Source organism: Leptidea sinapis, chromosome 42, assembly GCF_905404315.1.
Source record: "Leptidea sinapis chromosome 42, ilLepSina1.1, whole genome shotgun sequence".
NCBI lineage: Eukaryota > Metazoa > Arthropoda > Insecta > Lepidoptera > Pieridae > Leptidea > Leptidea sinapis.
Genome location: NC_066306.1, coordinates 9,227,083 through 9,251,162, shown reverse-complemented (window position 1 = coordinate 9,251,162; position 24,080 = coordinate 9,227,083). Strand labels below are relative to the sequence as shown.

The following is a 24,080-nucleotide window of genomic DNA, read 5'->3' as shown; positions in this document are numbered from 1 at the left end:
AAAATGTGTAAGCAGGATAAAAATAGTTAAAAGAATTTTCTAGTACAATTTAAATTTAAAGATGGAATGGGAGAATCATTTTAAAAATAGAACGGATCCCGGGGTATATAAGCCGTACTAAGCGTGGCCGTAAGCCTACGGCAGTTCTAGTTCTGACTCGAAAGTGTAAAGAAGAAGAAGAAGAAAAGAAGAAGTAGTGAAAAGTGGAAGTGTTCCAAGAGGAAGAAGATAGAAGAGACTTAGTGTTCGGTGGGGTGTGACGCGTTGACGGTACCGCCGCCCACTAGAGGGACAGCGGCAGACCGGCGAAGCGCAAGTTCAGAAAAAGTGAACGCAAATAAAGACTCGTTCCTATAAGCGGAGTATTATTTCCAATCCCTGACCCACTCCCGTGTCAATATGAAAGAATTTATTTTCTGCGTAGATCATCGTAGGACAACTACGGGTCATGCCCAAGTAGGTTAGGCCTAGACAATTGGATGTTGATAGTATATAGTTGAATTTAATAAAAAAATCACAAAATTTGATGAATCAGCGGTGAATTTTAGTGGAACCCTTGACCCTCCATTTCCAATTCAATTATGTACGATTATTCTTATCAGAACTTTGAGTAACTAGAATCTATCAATTGTAAGAATTGTTACTTACTTGATTGCTATATATCTCCAGATAGCGAGCGATAGCGTAAGACATATCGAAGCTGTGTGGAATATTTGAGCGAAGTGCATGTGAAACAGAAGATACGCGGCCCATTTGTACGGCATCTCTCGCTGACCAGGAAGTATCTGTCAATGATCATTTCGTTTATTTACCTTCTCCTACTCTTAAGATTATCTTTTCTTTTCTGCGGTTACAATATTATATGGAAGAATGCTATATAATTATAAGACCATAAACGTATTGGCTCCTCTAAAAACGATTTCGCAAGTAAAATAAAGGGTTTGTGTTTAAACACTAACGAAAATGTTTTTTAAAGATTGGTCTAACATACCATCGTATATAGCCTAAGCACATGGTCGGATTTGGTCTCGCATCAATTGGTCCGGCGACGTACTCAGTGCGGCCCGGACGGTAATAATAATAAAGCCCTTTATTCAGACCGCCTTAGTATCTATTTACAAAGAATTAAGATCTAAAAACTATGAATATAACAAATATATTTTTGTTGCTAAACTAGTTTTAATATATTTTATTCTAAAATTTAATTATTTTTTGTAGGTCTGTTTGCGAATCGGCAAAGGCCTCCTCCAACCTTTTCCATTCCTGTCTATCTTGGGCAACTTTAATCCATGTCACTCCTGCTACTTGTCTAATATCATAACCTTTTCGGTGGTCTGCCCCTTTACTTTTTCCCTTCTACCATCGTGTCGCATTTTTGCTCCATTTCTCTTGACCTCTTATCATGTTCCCTGCCCATTTCCATTTGAGTCTTTTGATTTTAGATGTTATGTCTATGACCTTCGTCTTTTTCTGATGACATGGTTTTTTATTCTGTCCGACCTTTTCACATGCAGTATACTTCTTTCCATTGCATGTTGGAAGGTTTCCAGTTTTCTCGTCTTATTTTGTGTTGAAGGCCATGTTTGGCTTCCATACATTAAGACAGGTACGCAGGTGTTCACTAGTTTTTTCTTTACATTAATGTGAAGAGTTTTGTCTTTTATGGCGTATCTCAGGCCAGACCGACAGCCCGCCTGTTCGATGGATTGATATTCATCTAGTGTTCCTTCTATCCGTTTAAAAATTATCTTATCAAATATCTTATATATATTAGACATGAGACTGATTGGGCGGTAGTTTCCAAAGTCGTGTTTGACTCCCTTTTTACATAGAAGAATAATATTTGATTCCGTCCATTGTTGTGGGGTAATTTCTGTGTCTATTATATCATTAAACATTTCCGTGAGGACCGATGTGATTACCTGCTTATTTTGCATTAAGATCTCATTATTTATACCATCTGGTCCTGGTGCTTTGTCATTCCGTTGTGTGTCTATTGCTTTTGCAATTTCTACGTGAAGGATTTCGGGAATATCTGAGGTCTTGACCAAATTTATTTCTTCTCGCGAAGTGTTTTTATATGCATATAGATCTTTGTAATAGGATGTTGCAATTTCCAATATGTCATCCTCTATTAAAGTTTATTTAATTAATTCTATTAATTAATTCTATGAAAAGCATTTTTACTATAAAGTCTATAGATTTAGTTAGTTTTTTATATGCATTTTTGATACCAACCGTTTTTATTATGTGTTTTTCAATAGTCTCCATTCTATTTCTGTTCCTTTCTATTCTTATGTTTTTTTTTATTTCTTTGTTAATTTCTGTCAGATGTTTTCTTCTGTAGTTTGCATCTCTTGTGTTGATTAAGTGGCTCCTTTTTTGTAGCAATTTAATAGTGGTAGTTGTAAGCCATTGTACAAAACTGTTTAAAAATATGACTTTCAATAAAAATTTAGTTCCGATTAACAGGCAACTTGCAGGTATTATAAAACATTGAAGTAATGTAAATATCAAAGTGTTTGTCTCACTGTCTAACACAACATATCCTAATATTTGTTCGGAATGGCTTCTCATGTATATTATTATTGTAATATATTGCTTCAATGGTTCCAAACGATTCATGGCTCAATCAGTATTCGGCATCATATTTTATACATTTCAGTAAACTTTTTCTTTTACGTGTTTTGATTCGATACAATTGTTACTGTTGATTACAATGCGGATGTGTAGAAAACTACACAAAGTTAAATTGACAATTTTTACAAGTTTTCAAATGTACATATTCATGTTTTAAGTGTATACAAATATTACACATCCAAACTTTTACTTTCAAATACGCTCTGATGTCATTTACGGTTCTAGAATATTAAGTATTATTTCCTATAAATTTGTTAGTTAATTTGTAAATTATTATTCATCATCCAGTGAATTCTTATCAAATGAACATGAATGACTAAGATCTTGAAGTAACACCACTGGATTTTTGAAAAAACAATATTCGTTTTTTTTGTTGTAACATTGAACGGGTCCAACATATACATTTCCAAACAGGTAACCAACTTATTTATTATATAGAAATACAGAAAAACTGCTCAATCTGAAAGTTTTAAGTTAGCCATTCATTTGGCAATTCATTTTGACAGTTAAACAGGACGTTATTCATACCATTATTGAATAGAATAGAAACACTTTATAAACAATAAAAACACACACCTTCAATTTACAGTTTAAACCTTAAAGTTATAAATTAAATTAAATGTAACAAAAATTTAGCGTTTACTTTTAATAAGAAATATCAACCCCAAACAATTATATTTTTTATTGAATAAAAATTATATTGTCCTTACCTAAGATCCACAAAAAATCAACCGACTCCAAAAATTACAATAATCGTAACAAGAATTAGATTATTAATTAGAATGCATAAAAATACGCAATTATTTTTATACTTTTTATTGCATATTATATATCTATTGTTTTGGGATAGCGTTTTTTAAGTCGGTTATTTTTTTTTTTAAATATTTTTTATTTTTTGATTTTTAATGAATTTGAAGTACACTAACTAACAATTTATCTAAATATGTATAGATATACAAAATTGTTCAAGCAGCAATGAGCGTAAGCGCTTTGCAATTTGATTACAGACAGTTTTAATAGTCTCTAAATAAATAAATTGAAATTGAAGGTAGAAATTCTGCCACAGATCATGGATTCCGTTAGCAGACTCTCACCAAACTTCTTTGAAGTATATCCTTTCCAATAAAAAAAGAATCATCGAAATAGGTTGCCGCGATATTGAGTTATTCGTATATTTATGATCCACGTTGCTATACGTACATATGGATTCCATTGTCAAATCTGGACCAAATTACAATGGGACCACTCGAATTATCATTCAATTGAATTGTTTTGTTATTCAGTAGATTTCTCGTGACAGGTATCGTCATGCTCGCTTAAATGCCTCTGCTTGTGGCAGCGACGTGGGGCGGGTCGTTCCCTTCCCTAAAATATGGTCGAGGGAGGCGATGGCTGGTCCATGCGTCATGCTCGTGAACGGGTGCTACTCGTGGGGGCTGGATAATCTTGTTACCGGGAGGTCTGCTTGATGTGTTTTTTTATTATTATTATTTCCTTTAAAATTAAAGTTATTATATATTTTATTTTATGAATAGAATAGAATAGGTATGTGTAGATTGATGCATCTACTATACTCAATAACTCTTGTGTTTATAAGTATTAATTTACTTTTTTTTTTTTGACTTACTCATGTAAGCCTTTAAGTTTTTGACATTTGAGTATTTTTGTTGCGTCACTTTGCATATATTGTGATTGAAATGATTTGTAAAACAATTAAATTGTAAATCTTGACTTAAAAGAGTGGCAATGAGTTTCTTGCTACTTCTTCTCATTAGCTCAACCCTTTACGAAGTAGCGGTAAATTCAATAAGAAACAATATTTTTATATTTTTTTTTGACATTCATAAGTGTCATTTCTGTGACCTACAAGAATAAAGTGTTTTTGAATTTGAATTTGAATCAAAATCGGTTCACTCACTCGAAAGTTTTGAGTTAACAAACATAAAAAAAATACTGACGAATTGAGAACCTCCTCCTTTTTTGAAGTCGGTTAAAAACTGAAAAGTATCAAATAACTAACAATTTAATTTAATACACCTCTTATGCAAACTTTTACCTTTAATATTAATAAAATACTATTATTTGTATGTGCTACCTGATGTGTATGTGTAGTATGTAAGTATGTGATCCCAATATAAAAAATAAAAAATTTCTTGATATACCAGGCGATGGGATAGTAGCATTATCGGATCTTACTTATTTTGAGTTTTACCGGCATGGATTTTCACAGTTTATGCTGCAGCCAGTTGATGAAATCATAGTTTCCAAAGTTATTCAGAATTTGAAGTCTAATGCTCATGGTGTGGATTAAATATCTCTTCAGATGCTGTTACTGACATTACCTCAAACTTTACATATTATCACTTCTATAATCAATTAGTCTATAACAACATCTTCATACCCTGATGCATGGAAAGTAGCTAAAATAATGCCTCTGCCTAAATGTTTAAACCCCCTTAGTTTTAAAGATCTGCGACCAGTCAGTCACCCTGCACATCGAAAATTCTAGAAAAGGTTGTGGCTTCTCAGGCAAGTAAATACATTGAAGAAAATAAAACTTTACCACCTTTCTAATCAGGATTTAGGAAAGGACATAGCACAACAAATATAACATCAACTGTAGTAGATGACATTATAACTTAACTTGGGGCAAGATAATTTGTGTAAAAAGTGTGTCAATATTATTATTATATAAACACGGATTTTCTTCTTTCTAAAATGTCATATTACGGGTTCGATATTTCAACTGTTAAATGGTTTGATAGCTACCTAAGCAATAGAGCACAGTTCGTTGAAGTAAGAAACAACGATGGCACATTCTCAACCTCCGATCTATCCTCTGTAACTAGAGGCGTTCCCCAGGGATAGATTCTTGGCCCTTTGCTGTTTGCAATTTATACAGCCCATATAACGAATTGTATCAAATATTGCTCATATCATCTTTATGCTGATGATACGCAACTCTATATTTTCTTCGATCCTGTGGACACTGTGGCAGCCACACTTAAACTTAATTCTGACTTAGAGCAAATACGTTTATGGGCAAAAAGGAATTGCTTAGTTTTAAATCCCGTTAAGTCTCAGTGTATGGTACTTGGCTCTAAAAGTGTTGTTAATAAAATTAACATGCGTAATCCCATAATATAAATTAATAATAGTATTATTGAACAAGTCAAGGAGGCTCATAATTTGGGAGTTGTTTTTGACACCGCACTGCGCTTTGAAACCCATGTCCTTAATTCTGTCCGCAATAGCCTATATCGCTTAAATTTGCTTTATAAACTGAGGCCCTATATTAGTGTAAAATTAAGAATGCGTCTATGCGAATCGCTTGTATTATCAAGACTGAATTATGGTGATATGTTTATTGGCCTCGACTCTTAAGCAGTACTGCAAAGATTATTCACCGAGTCCAAAATGCCTGCACCAGGTTTTGTTTCAACATCCCTGCTCGCTCACATGTCACTCCTTACATTAATGAAGCAAAAATTTTAAAAATGGAATCACGTAGAAGATTACATCTCGCCACTCTACTCTTTGGGGTGCTTAAGAACGGTATCTCAAAATACTTGCGTGAGAAACTTATGTGCTTGACTGATAGGTCAACAGGCATTATGCGAGACTTTTACCTGACTTTATTGGCTACGCCGAGGTATAGAACTGTCGCATTTAAGGGAAGTTTTAAATTTTGACGCAACTAAGTGCTGGAATGACTTGCCACCACCAGTAAGATCACTAAAATCATTTAAAAATAAATTAAAAACTTATCTTTTAACAACAAAAATTTAAATTAATCATTTCAGCACTTAGGCTGTACGTCCTTGCTGCCTACAAGCAGCAAGGAAGGCTAGCTTAGTAGTCAGGGTCACTAACCATTCGGCTATATCGGTCGTCGGCTATATTTGATCACATACCACAATTATGGTTGCTTTTATTTTAGATTTAGTATTGTTTTATTATTTTTTTTTTGTCAATTTTATTTTAGTGTTTTCAACTGTGTGATCAAATAAAATAATTTCCTTTTTTTTTTTCTTTATACCTATTGATAGGTTTTAAGTCAGTATCAAGCCCTAAACAAAATAAAACTTAATATTGTAAACAGCTTACTAACTGTAATTATTTAGGTTGTGTGGCCACGCGTGTCTGTCCGCTTGCTTCTTGACGAAGCTATCCCGCTCAAAGTCACGCGTGGCGAGTGTAGGTTAGGTTAGCCGACTTCAAAAAGGAGGAAGTTATCAATTCGATCGGTATTTTTTGTATGTATGTACCCCGATTACTCTGAGATTTCATGATATAAGATAGATAGAAGGAAAATATCAGTACGGTTGTGCAATCACACCCAAATGAAGTACTAGTAGTTGGTGATTTTAATTTAGGATTCATAGATTGGAAGTTATTACAACCTTTTAAGTACAACAATAAATTAGGCTTTTCAATGGTAGATTTTATGTCTCAAAACAACTTTCTTCAATAAAATAATGTTCGGAATAGTAGTAACCGCATTTTAGATCTCGTTCTTGGTCGAGAATGTATTGTTAAAGTCATGAAAGCAAGTGCCCCCTTATCAAAACTTGATACTCATCATCCAGCAATCATAATCAACGTAGAATTAAACACATGTAAATACCTTAAACGGAGAACCTTTGTTAATAACGACTTTTATAAAGCTGATTATTATGTAATAAATAAGAAACTGAGCGAACTCGATTGGGAACAGACACTTCTAGCCAGTGAAGATGTTAATGTCATGGTTTTAAAATTATACAACATGCTGAACGATATTATTGCAGTTTATGTTCCAAAACGGAAAGTACAAAATATCCAATTTGGTATAAACCGAATCTCATTAAATTAATTCGCGAAAAAGAGAAAATCCGCAAGCGTTTCAAAACATATAAAAACCCAAGAGATGAATTTGAACTCAATTTATTGAATAATCGGGTTGCTTAATTACTTAAAGCTTGTTACAATGACTGTCATGCCGGAATTGAATCACTAATACAAAGTGACCCTAAGAAATTTTAGGGGCTTATTAAAAATAAAAAGAGCTCCTCGTCCGAAATACCTAGTAAGATGAAATTGAATGACATAACCTCAGAAAGTGGTCAAGGTATAACAGAACTATTTGCTACTCATTTTCAATCAATATTTTCAAATGATAACATCAATGGTTATTATCTTGATATTAAAACTACATTTCCCCAGTTTTCCATTTCTAATGTAGAAACAAGTGAATGAAACATTTTTAAGTTACTTCCTTCTATTGATCCCAATTACATCAAACCTACTTCAGTTTACAAACTACCTAAGTATTAATATAGATAATGGTAATGAAATTGATGCTATTTACACTGATTTTAGTAGTGCATTCGATAAAGTGAACCATGAGATACTACTAACAAAATAAAAAAATTTAGTGTTTCATGGAATTCTTCTGAATTGGTTCAATTCTTATTTGAAAAATAGGATTCAAAGAGTTGTTCTGGGTGGGTATAAGTCCAATGATTTCACTGCAACTTCTGGCGTTCCACAAGGGTCCCATTTCGGACCGACCCTCTTTTTGTTTTTCATAAATGATATAGCAGATATAAATCAAGTGAATGCTCAATTTTCGCTGACGATGTCAAATTATATCGTACAGTAAGATGTGCCAGAGATGTACACGTTTGGGAACGCGCTATTGATTGCATTTACAATTGGTGTTCAAATAATAAAATGGAAATCAATGCAAGCAAGTGCTCACACATTAAATTCTCCAAGCGTAAAAAAATTGTCTACTCTTACAAAACTAACAAGGAGATTGTAAGTCAAGTAACAGTCGTTCGTGATTTGGGAGTACTATTTGATTCCAAGTTAAGTATTGTCAATCATTATGATCATATTATTATAAAGGCATGGAAAATGTTAGGTTTCCTAAAACGTAACTCTAACGAATTTAGAAACACAACTACTCATATTTGTCTATTTAACACGCTTGTTCGAAGTAGTTTAGAGTTATTGAACTCTAAAGTATGAGTATGCTAACAAGCTTAATATGGAACCCTTTCTATAAATGCCACATAAAACGCATGGAAAAATTCAAAATCATTTACAAAATTCTTGTCATTCAAAGATACCTCTCAAATCGATCACGTTACTATGACAGATTAAATCATTTTAAGATTGTTTCTCTGTCCAACAGACGAAAGTTTCTGGACCTTCGCGGCCTTTTTAATATTATACACGGATCCTTAGAACCTAACATAATATCTAACTTAAATTTCTCCATTCCAAGATGTTTACCAAGACAACCGATTAATAAAATATTTTCAAATAATTACTCTAGAACGAATGTGAAACAATACGGTCCTTATAATAGAATATCCACAACATTCAATGATATCAACGATCATTGTTGTCATATAGAAATAAAGTTTTAGAAAACATAACGACCACGGTAGACAATAGTTTGTATTAGATTGTTAATGACTTATTAATTCTTACTTTTATTTTTTGTAATTTCACACTTACCACATTAGAATTAAATTGTATAGTTTCTAGAATTAAGATTCATTACTAAGTTACTTAATTTTTCCTTTTTAAAAATGTTGAATACCTACTTAGAATAACCAACCTAGAATTAGTATGTAAGTGCAAATCAATTGTTAATGTTAAGTTGAGTTATTGTTGGTACATCTTTAATAAATAAATATATTGAAACAAGCTTGCCGAGTACTGACCCGGCATACTGATGCATGTTAAAGTTTTCCATTACTTTTTAGATTCACATTATACATGAGAAGCGCTTGTCGTAATTTTGATATTTAAATTTGCACTGACTTCAATTAATTTTAATATTTTTTTTTTAATATTATACACACTAAATAAGTTTTGAATTCATTTAAAATTTAAGGAACATTACAGACAAAATATTTTATTTTTAATACAAGTACATAATATTTGTGCCTGCTTCAAAATTATTTTTAGCCCACACCACTTTAAAAAGATATGTATGATAAGATAAAAAATCTAATTTAAATAAAAAAAAATAACGGGGCGTTGACAAGTTGAATAATAAAATACATACCAGGTAGCGATACACAGCAAAAGGGACGTACTCCATCATGACGAAGACATCAGCGACTGCAAGCCACTTCAGCAGCCTGTTGATAGGAGCGGCGGCTAGGTCCCGGCGCGTCAGGACCGCCACGTTCAGGGCGTTGGCTAACGACCCGAAGAAACAAACCTAAGAAATGGAAAGAAAACCTTATTAAGACGTGTGTTAAGAACATTGAATAAGGCCACAGAAGGTGCTCTCCTGATTGTTAGTGAAGTAGCAGGTCCAATTCAGCGGCACTAAGAGTTCCCGAGTTATTTGGAGATTTAGGACACATTGTCTTCGAAGAAAGTGGAGATCAATGTAAGACAAAACTTTAGGTCGGACCACATTGCAGCATTCTAGTACTGCTATCATCTCAGGTCTGGACAACCACAGTGTCAGCTCGATCCAATAATCCGAGTGCATCGCAGAGCTTCAGAACGAGGTTGCTACGACATGAGAACCTTAAAAGCTCGTAAACCTTGCTAAAAGGCCAGCACCGCTACTGTGATTCAAATGAAGTTGCATGAAAGTGTAGGCATCGGTATTGACTCGACGTCAGTACACTCATGGTGTGTTCGCACATGGTCCCTACCTTTTACGTGTTTATCACTCCTAGCACTCCTGACCACAAAATCCTCTGATGATGGTATTGTAATAATATAACCCACGAACACGATGCTATCGAATATTTCAAAGTGCTCACCATAGTTATGATGGTTTCGTAATATCTTAGTTACTGTTGTTAAACCAATATTATTAGTTTATAATAATTAAGCGGAAGGTTATTCGTACTGAATAACTGAAATGCTTACATTAAGACATTCTTTTTTTAAATGTTAATAAAAAACATCACATAACGCAAAAATGTTGTAGATCTAACGGTAATTCAAGGCATTATATAAATTAACTTAAAATAGAACCTTGAAAAACTCCAAATTTGACCGTCGTTAATCTAGAACCGATCAATCGCTTAGATTCTATTATTAAGGCATGGCTTGAGTAGATTCAAAAGGGCTTAGCATAAGATTCAATTGATCGTTGTTGATGACCTACACTTATAACTAATATACAATAATATACAAAATATTAATAAATACCTATTCTGTTCTAATGACCATTGGTGACTATTAACTATTAACAAGCTACTATTATTAGCTACTAGTACACGCTGTACTTCGAGCTTAATGTCCTAAACATAACTTGTAGTGTTACATATTCTTTGGTATAACGTAATTTGTCATGTAGTGATGGATATGCGTAGCAATCAGAAGCAATATGCATTGACTGTATTGTACTAAATTTCTAAATTCTTATTTAATTACCTAAAATTGCTTAACACACGTGTCATATTGAACCTACAAGATACCGCTCCATTGAATACATACCAACAGGTTTAATAGACGTAAATTAAACTATAATATTATGTACAACTAGCTGACCCGGCAAACGTTGTTTTGCCATATAATTAATTTTTAGTATTTGACGGTTTTTTCTCCGACGTATTTTACAAATACAACTACTATGAAAAAGTATTTTCATTTTTGGGTTAATATATAGCATATATTATATGACTCTCATAAAAATTTTAATTTCTATTTGTAACAGAATTTTCTAATTCGGTTTAGTAGATCCAGAGATAAAGACTGGCAATGCTCTTGTGATTCCTCTGGTGTTGCAAGAGAATATGGGCGGCGGTGATCACTTAACACCAGGTGGCCCATACGCTCCTTATTCCTCTTTTCCGTAAAAAAAGATAACACTCTAGAAAAATGTGATAATGATTTTAAATGAAAGAAAGCATTTTCTGTTTTCGTCAAATATTTTATATTATTCTGCGATTCCGGACGGAGGCAAATCAAACAAATCAAACAACATCACTACATCAAAATCCGTCCAGCGCTTCTCCAGATATAAGTGTTCGAACAACTAAGTATATTGTGTAATGCATGTTAATTTGTACTAAGATTTTTTATGATGATTTCACCAATAGGTAATACAAAGTTTGTAATGATAGATAGCTACGGATGTATGCATATTATGACGGTTGATAGTAGTGCAAAAGTTATAGGTAGTTACTGCAATACATACCTATGTCCTTATAAATTATGTTAAACGATTAATTTCAGTCAGCATACACATTCAGATTTTGCGATCAAAAACGCGTGAGCAAGTCACGTAGAGTTGGCCGTACGAAAAACATGGCATGCCCAAATGTATGTCTGTTTCTTTTAAGGTTTGACCCTGCGATTTGTTGATATTCCTTGAAAATGCAAATTAATAGGAACTGCAGGAGATTAAAATTAATAACCCCTCCATCCGCAGCCGTCCGGTTGCCCGCAACCCCACCTCACCGCCTGCCACCGGACCGCACCATAATATCGCGCACTCGGTTTATCGTCATCAGCATTCTATTCTATTGTTCAAATAATGTAGTATAGACAGAGATTATCTACATTAAATATCTGCTATGTAAGTATGATTCTGATATGTAAGCTGTAATAAAATCCATTTAGTAGCAAACATTAACAACAAACATACATCCAGACGTCCATACATTCTTACAAACTTTCGTATTTATAATGTTAGTAGATACAATGTTGGAAAGCCAGAAGGTAGGGCTGAGATTTTTACAGGTCCATATATCCAGAGATCGATACATTGATACAAACTTTAGTATTTATAATATGAGTAGATACTTCTTTGGAAAGCCGGAAGCTAGGGTTGACATTTTTACAGGGTTGTAAGGTTAAGTTTTGTATGTATCGATGTATATATTTATGGGATTTTTAAATTTTATAATACTTACACATTGTTTTACCGGCAATATAAGGTGTCTACTTTACAAACTTTACTAAATTAGGTGCATAAGTTGTTGTGTACTAGCCATATGAGGAAATATAGTTTTTTATTTCCTACAGGATCTCGTTCATTTTCCAGGAAGAAATGTATCCAAGTTGACCGACAATATGATTATCAAAATGCTAAATTTTATTAAATTATCTGCATTAATTATTGTTTACTAAATAATATAAGTTACATTAGTTTTTTAACTATCCCACGGGAACTCTTTAATTTTCTGGGATGAAAAGTATTAAAAGTGTTGACCGACAATTTAAGGTATCAACATCATAAATTTTACTAATTTAGGAGCATAAGTTGATGTGTACTACGAAATATAAGTAAGTAGAGGTTTTTAACAGTCCAACGGGAACACTTTAATTTTCCGGGATGAAAAGTATCTAAGATGTTGACCGGCAATCTAAGGTATAAACAATCCAAATTTTATTAAATTATGTACAAACGTTGTTGTGTACTACGCTATCTAAGTAAGTAGAGGTTTTATCTGTCCCACGGGAACTCTTTAATTTTCCGGGATGAAAAGTATCTAAGATGTTGACCGGGGATGTAAGGTATCATCATGCAAATTTTCAATTAAATCGGTCCAATAGTTTCAGAGATTAGCCCGTACAAACAGCAAAACAGACAGAGAAATAAGAACTTCCAAAAAAATCGGGACTTGTTCTATTTCTTCTTACATCCCCCTGACTTGGTTTTAAAAAAATTTTTCTTCGTACAGAAATTTGATCTCTACAGATTTATTATAAGTATAGATATAGATATTCAAATAATATATATTCTGAGTATTCTTATCGTTTTATCCTTTATGAGTACGTAAGTTTTATTTTAATAATGAGTGTTTACAACGTGAGTGTTGGTTTATGTTCATCGTGTCTGTTAGTTTTGTACTTATAAATGATCACCCGTTGTTATAACTGTTTATTTTATACCAAACAATAATTAAGCCAGCTTCCCTTCAATGTCGTTCTTACAGTTTTGAGTGTAATTGGTTTACGAATTCGTGATGAAAAGGCTCTTTCTATTAATAGGTACAATTGTTCGAAGCCACCTGAATCCTATTAAATTCAATTCATTGCTCTCAAACAACTGCTTCGTGCTTATTAATGAAGTTATTCAGTCCATTAATTGATATGTATTAATATTGTTCACGTAAACCATTTATCACGAATTTATCTACGTAAAATACACAAAATAACACTCTGACTTTAACTCCTTCATTACTTTTAAGTAACTAGCTTTGTTTAACAACATTTATATTGAATAATTATTGTAAATAAACCAAAAAAAATACTTTTATCAATTAAATATAGTTCTGCCAAAAATAGAAAGAATAACTAGGTTTTTACGTAGTTTTAAGCTATTGCATAGCTTCTATCGCGGGCCTTGAGCGTGGAGACCGAATCCAGAAATTCCGTAACGAAAATAACCTAACACCCCCCACTCCGACCGGCACAGCGGTGATACTTTTTAGTTTTGCCATCTATCGATGAATAGCAGAACTTTTAATGACTTTTTTGAAATATCACACTTGTCTCTTTAGTTCAGCAACTCGCCTCTAGGTGGCATTGGTTGCATCGGCGTTACTGCGCATGCGTAATCCCCCTCTTCGCCCCACAATCGCCCACATGCTCATATTTTTCTTTGGTTGGACAATGTTCCTGTATAATTTCTGTTCAAAGTGTTTGAAATATGAATAAACAAAGTGCATTTATTAATGAAGAAAGTCACTAAATAAATAGTGAAACTAAATGAGTGTTAACGCCTGTAACAGCTGAGAGGAGGAGACGGCGGGGGAGAGGGGAAGCGACCAGTTTTAGAACCTGCGCCGACACATACGAGAGACCGCCATCGCCCGGCCGTAATGAGAGACGTCCTTGTTTAGCATTATATTTAATCTATACCTAATAATCTTGTTAATATAAATCTAGAAGTTTAAGTTTTGTTTTAATTATAAACAAAAAGTGGCGACCGTGACAGGACGGAGTACTCTAAAAGATAATATTCTTTTAATAAGCATTACGCTGCCGGCGACTTTAAAAGTGCCACGTGATTGACACGACGAACAAGACGTTGGAACTTGGAACATCGATGAGAATTAGATCTACGTTTGATTTTGGATAATTTGAGATTGCTGCTATTGGAGCCTGATGAACCAGTGGAGATCCAGAGGTCTAATCCAAGGAAAGTAAGCCTGTTCCATACTTAAAGCTGTTCCAAAGCATTCCTTTGTTCCACTCATATATCGCATTTAGTTTGTGTGCAGTAGCCGTTATGTTATTCATTTAATTTAGCGATTTTAAATAGTACTCAAGCGTTAGATATTTAATAATTTATATATCTAATCAAGCTTACATTGAGGCTATAATTGTTAAAGCTTTAAATTGCATGCAAACGATAAGCATCATATCAGCTATCTACCTATTGCCTATATTGTATTTGATTTTAATAATTCTGCCAGTTAGCGGCTTATTTATACATCACTCTATTTCTTTATTTCTCTTTATTTAGCAAATCATTTCATTTTGCCTAATTTGTTCCGTATATAGCTTACATTTATAGCTAGTTATAGCATAACAAGGTCATAATTAACCCTTTTAAAATAAATTTGTTCAACACAATATAAAACGTTTTGTCAACTTATTCCAGCGTTCGAAAGATCGAGTTGTTTGGTGTTTCTGTATAATCCGCTGTGCTGTAAGGCGCTGTGTGCGAATACCCGTTGCCGTTGGACTTTAGACTCCGGCACAACAATACATCACGGAGCATCTAACCGTCGGAGCGGCGTAGCGGCGACTGTTATTTGAAGTGATCTGTTTATCTCCTTGTACTCGTCAGGTTTGAGTGCGCTGCATTAATCGTTCTACTTTATTTACATGGTTTGCGCTTAGAATTCTTTAATAAATTCGTACATTGTCTATTTATATTTGAAATATTTATGATAATTTGTATAACAAAATGACTGAATCTAAAGCCGATAGTCAAGGAAAGGTTGATTTATCTAATTTAATAAAACAAAGAGGAATAATTAAAGGAAGATTAACAAATTTTTCGACTTACCTATTTACCTTAAAAAGTTTAAAAGAAATATCTTTAGTAAAATATAAAGAAATAGAATTAAAATTAAACAAATGTCAGACATTACTTAATGATTATGAAGTTATACAAGATAAAATTGATTTATTACATACTGATACAGAGGAACAAATAAAAGAAAGAGATATGATTGAGAATCAATTTTTAAGTTTGATATCTACTTGTCAGGATCTTTTAGATAAACGCCCAAATGAAAATCAAAGGTTAGGGAACCAGGGGTCTGATTTTAGTAGTTGCCATTCCTTTTCGACTAATTCTATTAGGCTACCTACAATAAAGTTACCGACTTTTGATGGAAATTATTTGTTTTGGATGGAATTTAGGGACACATTTGAATCGGTTATACATAGCAATGAAGGGATTCCGCCGATAAATAAATTTCATTACTTGCGTTCATGTTTAGAAGGGAGCGCATCTGTTGTCATAAAGTCGATATAATTTAGTGCTAAAAATTATAAGATTGCATAGGATCTCTTATGTGAAAGATTTGGAAACAAAAATATTTTAATGAACAATCATTTAAAGGCGTTGTTCAGTATTGAACCATTGCGAACGGAATCATTTAAAGCGTTGCGGTTTGTTATCGATCATGTGTCTTAGCATTTACGTGCTTTTGAATCGCTTGGCCAGCCTATTGATCAATGGGATGCCCTTATAATATACATGGTGTCCGTAAAATTGGACATACACACGAGTAGAAAATGGGAGGAGTACAAGGGTAATCTAAACGAGTTACCTTCGTTGTGTGAATTTTTTTCATTCCTGCGTAGTCGTGCTGACGTGCTGGAAACTTCCTATAGTACTAACCGGTCTGAGAAGGTGATAGATAAACCAAAGTCTATTGCTCAGTCTAGAAGTTTTGTAGTGTCACATGATAAAAAGGATAACAAAAGAGGTTGTATTGTGTGTAACGATGAACATCCTTCACATGCATGCTCTAAGTTTAAAAATATGTTTATCGATGATCGTTACAATGAAGTTACTAAATTAAAATTATGTAAAAATTGTCTGCGCAGTGGTCACAACGCATATCAATGCCAGCTCAAAGGACTGTGTCTCACGTGCAAAAAGAAACATAATACACTAATACATAAACCAACCCTGTCGTATGCAGAACTTCAACCCACGACTTCGTCTTCCCTACCCGTGTCTCTTACGCTGTCTTCATCAGCCGGCCAAGTGTTACTGTGTACAGCTGTAGTAGAATTAATTGTAAACGACAATATTTATCAAGCTCGCGCTCTTCTAGATATGGGCAGTCAGTCTTCATTCGTTACCGAAAATTTAAAGAAAAATCTAGGGTTGTCTATTGATGATTCTAGTTCGGTTAACGTTTATGGAATTAATAATGTGGGCTGTAGGATTTATAAAAAATGTGAAATCAAAGTTAAATCAAGAGTTATGTCTTTTGAATTAAATGTCAAATGTTTGGTAGTGCCACAAATAACTGGTATTTTACCAAACTCAGTGATTAACACTGAATTAATAAATATACCTAACAATATTCAATTAGCTGACCCTAAATATTTCTCACCGGCTGATATAGACATACTGTTGGGTGCGGATGTATATTGGGAGATAGTCGGATCGAATATAATTAAACTCGGTTCGAATAAACCGGTGCTTCAAGAGTCTAAGCTCGGATGGCTTGTAGGTGGTCCCTTAGCAACAAGTCAGTCAATCTCATGTAAAGTTCATTGCAATTTTTCTCAGGAAATAAAGGATTCATTAGAAAGATTTTGGAACATTGATGACTTACCACAAACAAAAACATATTCTGCTGAAGAGCAGCTTTGTGAAGATGATTTTAAAAAGAATGTTTGTCGTCTGCCAAATGGCAGATTTTCTGTTCACATGCCTTTAAAGGAAGGACCAGAGAAAGCACTCGGTGATTTCTATTATATTGCTAAAAAATGCTTGGAAAGCCTAGAAAGAAAATTTATTAAACAACCAAGTTTAAAGGAAAAGTATAAAGAATTTATCAATGAATATGCTGATTTAGGGCATCTAACTAAAATCAATCGACCAGAGTTTGGATACTTTATGCCACATCATGCTGTAATTCGCGAGAAATCTGAAACCACTAAATTAAGGGTGGTGTTCAACGCTTCGTCTAAAACTCATACAGGGAAATCACTCAATGATATTCTTATGGTCGGCCCAGTTGTGCAAAGTGACCTAATATCTATATTGCTTCGTTTTCGTGACCATAAATATGTTCTAACAGGCGACATCGAGAAAATGTTCAGGAAAACCGAAATCACACCGTCGCAGCGTCATCTTCAGCTCATTTTGTGGCGTGAAGATTGTAATCAGCCTATTGATATTTTGCGTCTAAATACAGTAACCTATGGTACTGCGTCTGCGCCCTTTCTCAGTTCTCGGTGTCTCCTGCAATTAGCTAATGAATGTGACGATGAATCTATTGCTCGTATAATCAAAAGCGATTTCTACGCTGATGATCTTAATACAGGCGCAGATACCGTAGAGCGCCTGCAACACATTTACAAAAATGTTGTCGAAGTTCTTGACTCAGCGTGTTTACCTATAAGAAAATTTCGTACTAACTGTCCTCAATTATTTCATAATGAAACTGATTCGGGAAAACCCATGGATTTTTATAAAGATTCCAGTGTCTTGGGTCTGAATTGGTCACCTACAGCGGATCAATTACAATTTTCAACAGATCTGACTCCATCCCCTCAGATCACCAAAAGAACTGTCATATCCACGACATGTAAGGTTTTTGATCCATTAGGGTTGCTATGTCCTTGTGTTATTATAGCAAAAATTATTTTACAGGAATTGTGGTCTTCCAAGTTAGATTGGGATGATCCCGTTCCTTTGAACTTTTGCAAAAATTGGTCAAGTCTTTTTAAAAGAATTTTAACACCTGTCAAACATTAAGATCCCGCGACGGGTTCTGTCTGAAAACCCGAGATCTCTAGAGCTGCATTGTTTTGTAGATGCCTCCCAACAAGCCTACGCGGCTTGTGTGTACGTACGTTCTCAAAATCAGGACAGAAGTATCACGGTTAGGCTGCTATGTGCAAAGGCAAGAGTTGCTCCTCTACACTCTACCACCATTCCTCGGCTGGAATTATGTGGTGCTCTGTTAGGGTCTCGCTTATGCTTTAAGGTTTTACAGTCATGGCGGGGTAACTTTAGCCAAAAATATCTATGGACGGATTCAACAATTGTTTTAGCTTGGTTGAAGACCCAAACTAAGGATCTCAAGGTATTTGTGTGTAATCGGGTAAATGAAATTAATAAACTTACCAGCGGATTTACATTTCGGCATGTACCCACAGATAAAAACCCGGCAGACCTGGCGTCTCGCAGCGTAAGTCCCAGTCAGCTCGAAGCTTCTGCCTTCTGGTGGGAAGGGCCGTCGTTCCTACGGAATGATGAATCCTACTGGCCGAAAACCGCTCATACTCACATTCCTATACACTTACCCGAGGTAAAAGACATAATTAAATGCCACGTCTCAGCTAACGATGCTCTAAAATTTGATAAATATTCTAACCTTAACAGAATTAAGAGGATTTATGGCTACGTATTACGTTTTGTATCAAATTGTAAAAATAAAAATAATAAAATAATTGGTCCTTTAGATGCTAATGAATTGAATCAATCTTTACTATTATTAATTAAATGTAGTCAACAGGAATGTTACAATGAAGAGATAAAATTAATTTCAAATAAGCTCTCAATCGTAAGTCTAAATTAATAACACTAAATTGCTTTATCGACTCACACGGCTTGCTAAGAATTGGGGGTCGTATTCAAAACTCTGAATTTGAATACGATAAAAAACACCCGTTGATTTTGGATTCAAAGCATCATTTTACTAAATTACTATTTAAAAACGAACACGAAAAGTTGTTTCATGCCGGTCCTCAGCATCTACTTGCCTCTATAAGAGAGAGTTTCTGGCCCATCGGTGGTCGACATCTGGCACGTAGTACGACGAAGCAGTGCATGATTTGTTTTCGTTTGCGTGGACAAACATTGCAACCTATAATGGGCAACTTACCTGCTGAAAGAACCTACTCTTCGTTTCCATTCTATTCGTGTGGGGTGGATTTTGCCGGACCATTTATGATTTCCAGTCGAAAAGGAAAGGGCAACCGCATTTCTAAATGTTATTTGTGTTTGTTTATATGTTTAGCATCAAAAGCACTTCACCTGGAAGTAGTTAGTGACTTAAGCAGGGAGTCATTCATTTTGTCATTGCGAAGGTTCGTTTCTAGAAGAGGCAAACCATATTCAATATTTTGTGATACTGGCAGCAATTTTAAGGGTGCAAACAATGAGATAAGTAGATTACTCAAATCTAGTCGTGAGCATTTAACCAATTTTGCCTCTAATGAAGGATTTAGATTCATATTTAGTCCCGCTTATTCTCCACATTTTGGAGGTATTTGGGAGGCTGGCGTGAAGTCAGCAAAGCATCATTTGCGTCGTGTCGCTGGCAATGCTTCTCTCACTTTTGAGGTACTAGCGACGCTGTTCACACAGATTGAAGCGATATTGAATTCTCGCCCTTTAACCCCTCTTTCTGCTGATCCTACAGATCGTACTCCATTAACCCCTGGGCATTTCTTAATAAGAAGACCTATGAGCGCGGTGCCTACGCTTCCTATCACGGCAAAGCACCCCAACCGGTTCCAGCTCATTGAGCAATTAAGGCAACACTTTTGGCAGAGGTGGCGCCGGGAGTTTATAGCAGAGCTTCAACAGCGAACTAAGTGGAGAACTAAGACAAAGGAGCTTCAGATTGGAGACTTAGTATGACTTAAAGAAGACAATATTCCTCCACTTCAATGGCGTCTAGCACGCATCGCTAAATTATACCCTGTATCGGATGGAGTAAGCAGAGTCGCAGATGTCCTTACTACAAAGGGCACAATAAAAAGAGCTATCCACAAGATGTGTGTAATTCCTGCCAAAGATGATGTCAAAACAAACTAGGTACTCGCTAGGTAGACGCTGTACTGGGCCACATTCAATCCTATTGAAAGCAGTACTTTCAAGGCCCGGAGGATGTTAACGCCTGTAACAGCTGAGAGGAGGAGACGGCGGGGGAGAGGGGAAGCGACCAGTTTTAGAACCTGCGCCGACACATACGAGAGACCGCCATCGCCCGGCCGTAATGAGAGACGTCCTTGCTTAACATTATATTTAATCTATACCTAATAATCTTGTTAATATAAATCTAGAAGTTTCATGAGTACTCTACATACATACATTTTATTATTATTATCACAAATGCAGTATTATTTTATGTTTTGTTAATTTATATAATATAATACTGCCATAAAGATAACCAAAATTTTTGATATTAAAATGAGCGATATTAAAAGTAGCCCTCTTTTATATACACACACACATACGTATAGTTTAAATTCTCAATTTAGATTCTTAATATGTATGTATCTCTTATATATAAAATTCTCGTGTCACGGTGTGCGTCCTCCGAAACGGCTTGACCGATTCTCATGAAATTTTGAGTGCATATTGGGTAGTCTGAGAATCGGACAACATATATTTTTCATCCCCCTTAATGTTAAGGGTGGTCCACACGAATTTTTATTTTAAATTTTTTGACATTTTTTTTAAATTTTTTGATTATGAGTCAGCATTAAAAAATACATACAATTTCAAGCCATCCACAGACACGCATTAGAGTTGCAATATGGCAATCGAATATAATGATTATTGTAGTACCATAAATTTTATATAATATTGGTGATCGTTGATCGAGTTGTTCCTTCATCTAGGACCCAGTCTCTATATGTATACTAATATTTTTTCAATTTGATTACAGCTGAAATAATGGCATTAAGTATTGACTTTTAATATGATACATCAAATTCAAATTCAAATAATTTTATTCAAAATAGGATTTAAAATCACTTATTAAACGTCAAAAACTACCACCCATTCGAAAGAGACTGCCTCAGACCTGAGAAGAATAGGCGCAAGAAACTCAGCGGGCTTTAAATTTTTAATATAAAATATGGATAACAATGTAATATCTTACAATCAACATTTATAATTAAAGAGCCTGAGGGTGTTCGCTTTATTCCCAGTCCGTGGTGTCATTAAGAAAATCGTTTATGCTATAATAACCTTTCCCACACAAACGTTTTTTAACAATTCTTTTAAATAACTCGACCCAACCGAGTAGAAGGCATAACAAGTTTATGTTTGTTCCTCGTGTTAACATTATGAATGTCACAGTTTCTAGAAAATTCCTCAATGTGCTTATGAACATACAGAACATTATCAAAAATGTATTGAGAAGCAACAGTCAAAATGTTTATATCTTTAAATTTTCTCTTAATGATTCTTTAGGACCTACGTTATAAATCGCGCGAATAGCCCTCTTCTGCAGCACAAAGATAGTATTAATATCGGCTGCACTGCCCCATAACAATAAACCATAGGACATAATACTATGAAAATAACTAAAGTATACTAATCTCGCCGTATCTATGTCAGTTAACCGTCTAATTTTTTAACCGCATATGCTGCAGAACTAAGCCTATTCGCCAATCCTTCAATATGGGGGCCCCACTGCAATTTGGAATCAAGAGTAATGCCAAGAAATACAGCAGATTCCACTGGTTTTACCACCTCTCCATTTAATAAAATATTCGCATCTACATTTTTGACATTTGGCGCGGTGAATTTAATATAGTTGGTTTTATGACTATTTAACAATAAGTTATTGGCGCTAAACCAGTACACGATGTGAGGTAGAGCATTGTTTACTTCGTCGTATAAAACTTGGCTTCGTTTCACTTTGAATATAAGTGAAGTGTCATCCGCAAACAATATCACCTTGTGTTTTTTTTTCTACAAGGCTAGGTAGATCATTTATATAAATGGGGAAGAGGAAGGGTCCAAGAATAGACCCTTGTGGTACCCCATACCGAGAGGAGTCCCAGGAGATCTCCTGCCATTCACCTCGACCCTCTGAATCCTATTATTTAAATATGAGATCAGAAGATCGAGTGCAGATCTTCTTATACCATAGTGACATAGCTTCCTGACCAGCGGTGAATGTTGAACACAATCAAAAGCCTTAGATAAATCACAGAAGATACCAAGTGCATTCTGTGATTCCTCCCAGGCCTCAAATATATTCCTGATGAGTTCAACACCTGCATCCGTAGTCGAGCGTCCCCTAGTAAAGCCAAATTGTTTTATATGAAGTAACTTATAAGTGCTAAAGTGAGTAAGCATTTGGCTTAAAATAATTTTTTCAAAAATTTTACTAAGGGTCGGCAAAACTGAAACAGGGCGATAGTTATTCGGGTCAGAAGTGAGTCCCGATTTAAATATTGGTGTAATTTTACTATACTTCAGAAGGTCAGGAAACACGCCATGTTCAATACAGCTATTAAAAACTAGTGCTAGATATGGTGCTATGACGTCAATAACAGAACTTATTATTTTTACAGATATGTTATATACCATCCCCATATATCAGCAGTTTTTTTCATTTCTAAGGATCTGAAAGTTTTAATTATTTCTGCTGGGCTAACAACACTGAATTTGAAATTTTGTTTACATTCCTTAACATTTTCCAAAAGAAGTGACTCGGCAACACTGGTGGAAGAGACAAGGGTGCTTGAGATGGAAACTGTCAGAAAAAAAATTCTCAAAAGCAGAAGCTACTTCCTGCTCAGAGTGGATTTTTGTATTGTTTATTATTAGATTATATTCAAACTTGCAGTCTTTCGCTCTTCCAGTTTCCAGTTAATAACTTTCCAAGTAATTTTTATTTTATTTGAAGCATTTTTAATTATTTCTCTAATATATAATAATAGTACATACTTTCTTAAATAATTTTGAGTATTTTTTCACATATACAAGGAAAGATACATCATGATTACATGATGATCTCTCACTATATAGTTCATATAACCGTTGTCTGCTCCTATAAATACCAGCTGTTGCCCAGTTGTTAAATGATAAGAGACCACCCGAGTTGACTGTCTTTGAAGTTAATATAGAAGCAAACTCTGTTTTAATTATTTTAAATAACTTACCATACATCTCATTTGGAGTACTGTTATAATTCAAATACAAGTTTGAGAGTTTTTCCGAAACATTGCCTCTATATTTCTCCATTCGCCTATTGTTTACCGGAACAAACATAAACTTTTTAGGTGAAGTACATTTGTTTACTTCAATATTAAAGAGGCTAATTGACCAAAGTGGTCTGAGCTCAGTTTACTAATTATTGATTGAGATATAGGCTTATAATTAGTAAAAATATTATCAATACAACTTTTAGAGGTGCTGGTTACGCTAGTAGGTTCTAAAAAAATATTTGATAAATTATATGATTTAAACAAAGATTTTAATGTAATACTTGTGGTGGATTTTT

The 24,080-nt window shown here is 34.4% G+C and overlaps 1 protein-coding gene across 1 annotated transcript in view; it reads right to left on the bottom strand.

Annotated features, from left to right (window-relative positions):
* The window catches only part of LOC126976875 (G-protein coupled receptor dmsr-1-like), a 106,387-nt gene that overhangs the window by 12,650 nt on the left and 69,657 nt on the right, over positions 1-24,080 (bottom strand). The window contains exons 3-4 of the mRNA XM_050825502.1: positions 9,707-9,865; positions 649-785 (exon numbers count right to left, since the gene is read on the bottom strand). Coding sequence (XP_050681459.1) covers positions 649-785; positions 9,707-9,865 — 296 coding nt within the window. The remainder of the gene's footprint in view (positions 1-648; positions 786-9,706; positions 9,866-24,080) is intronic.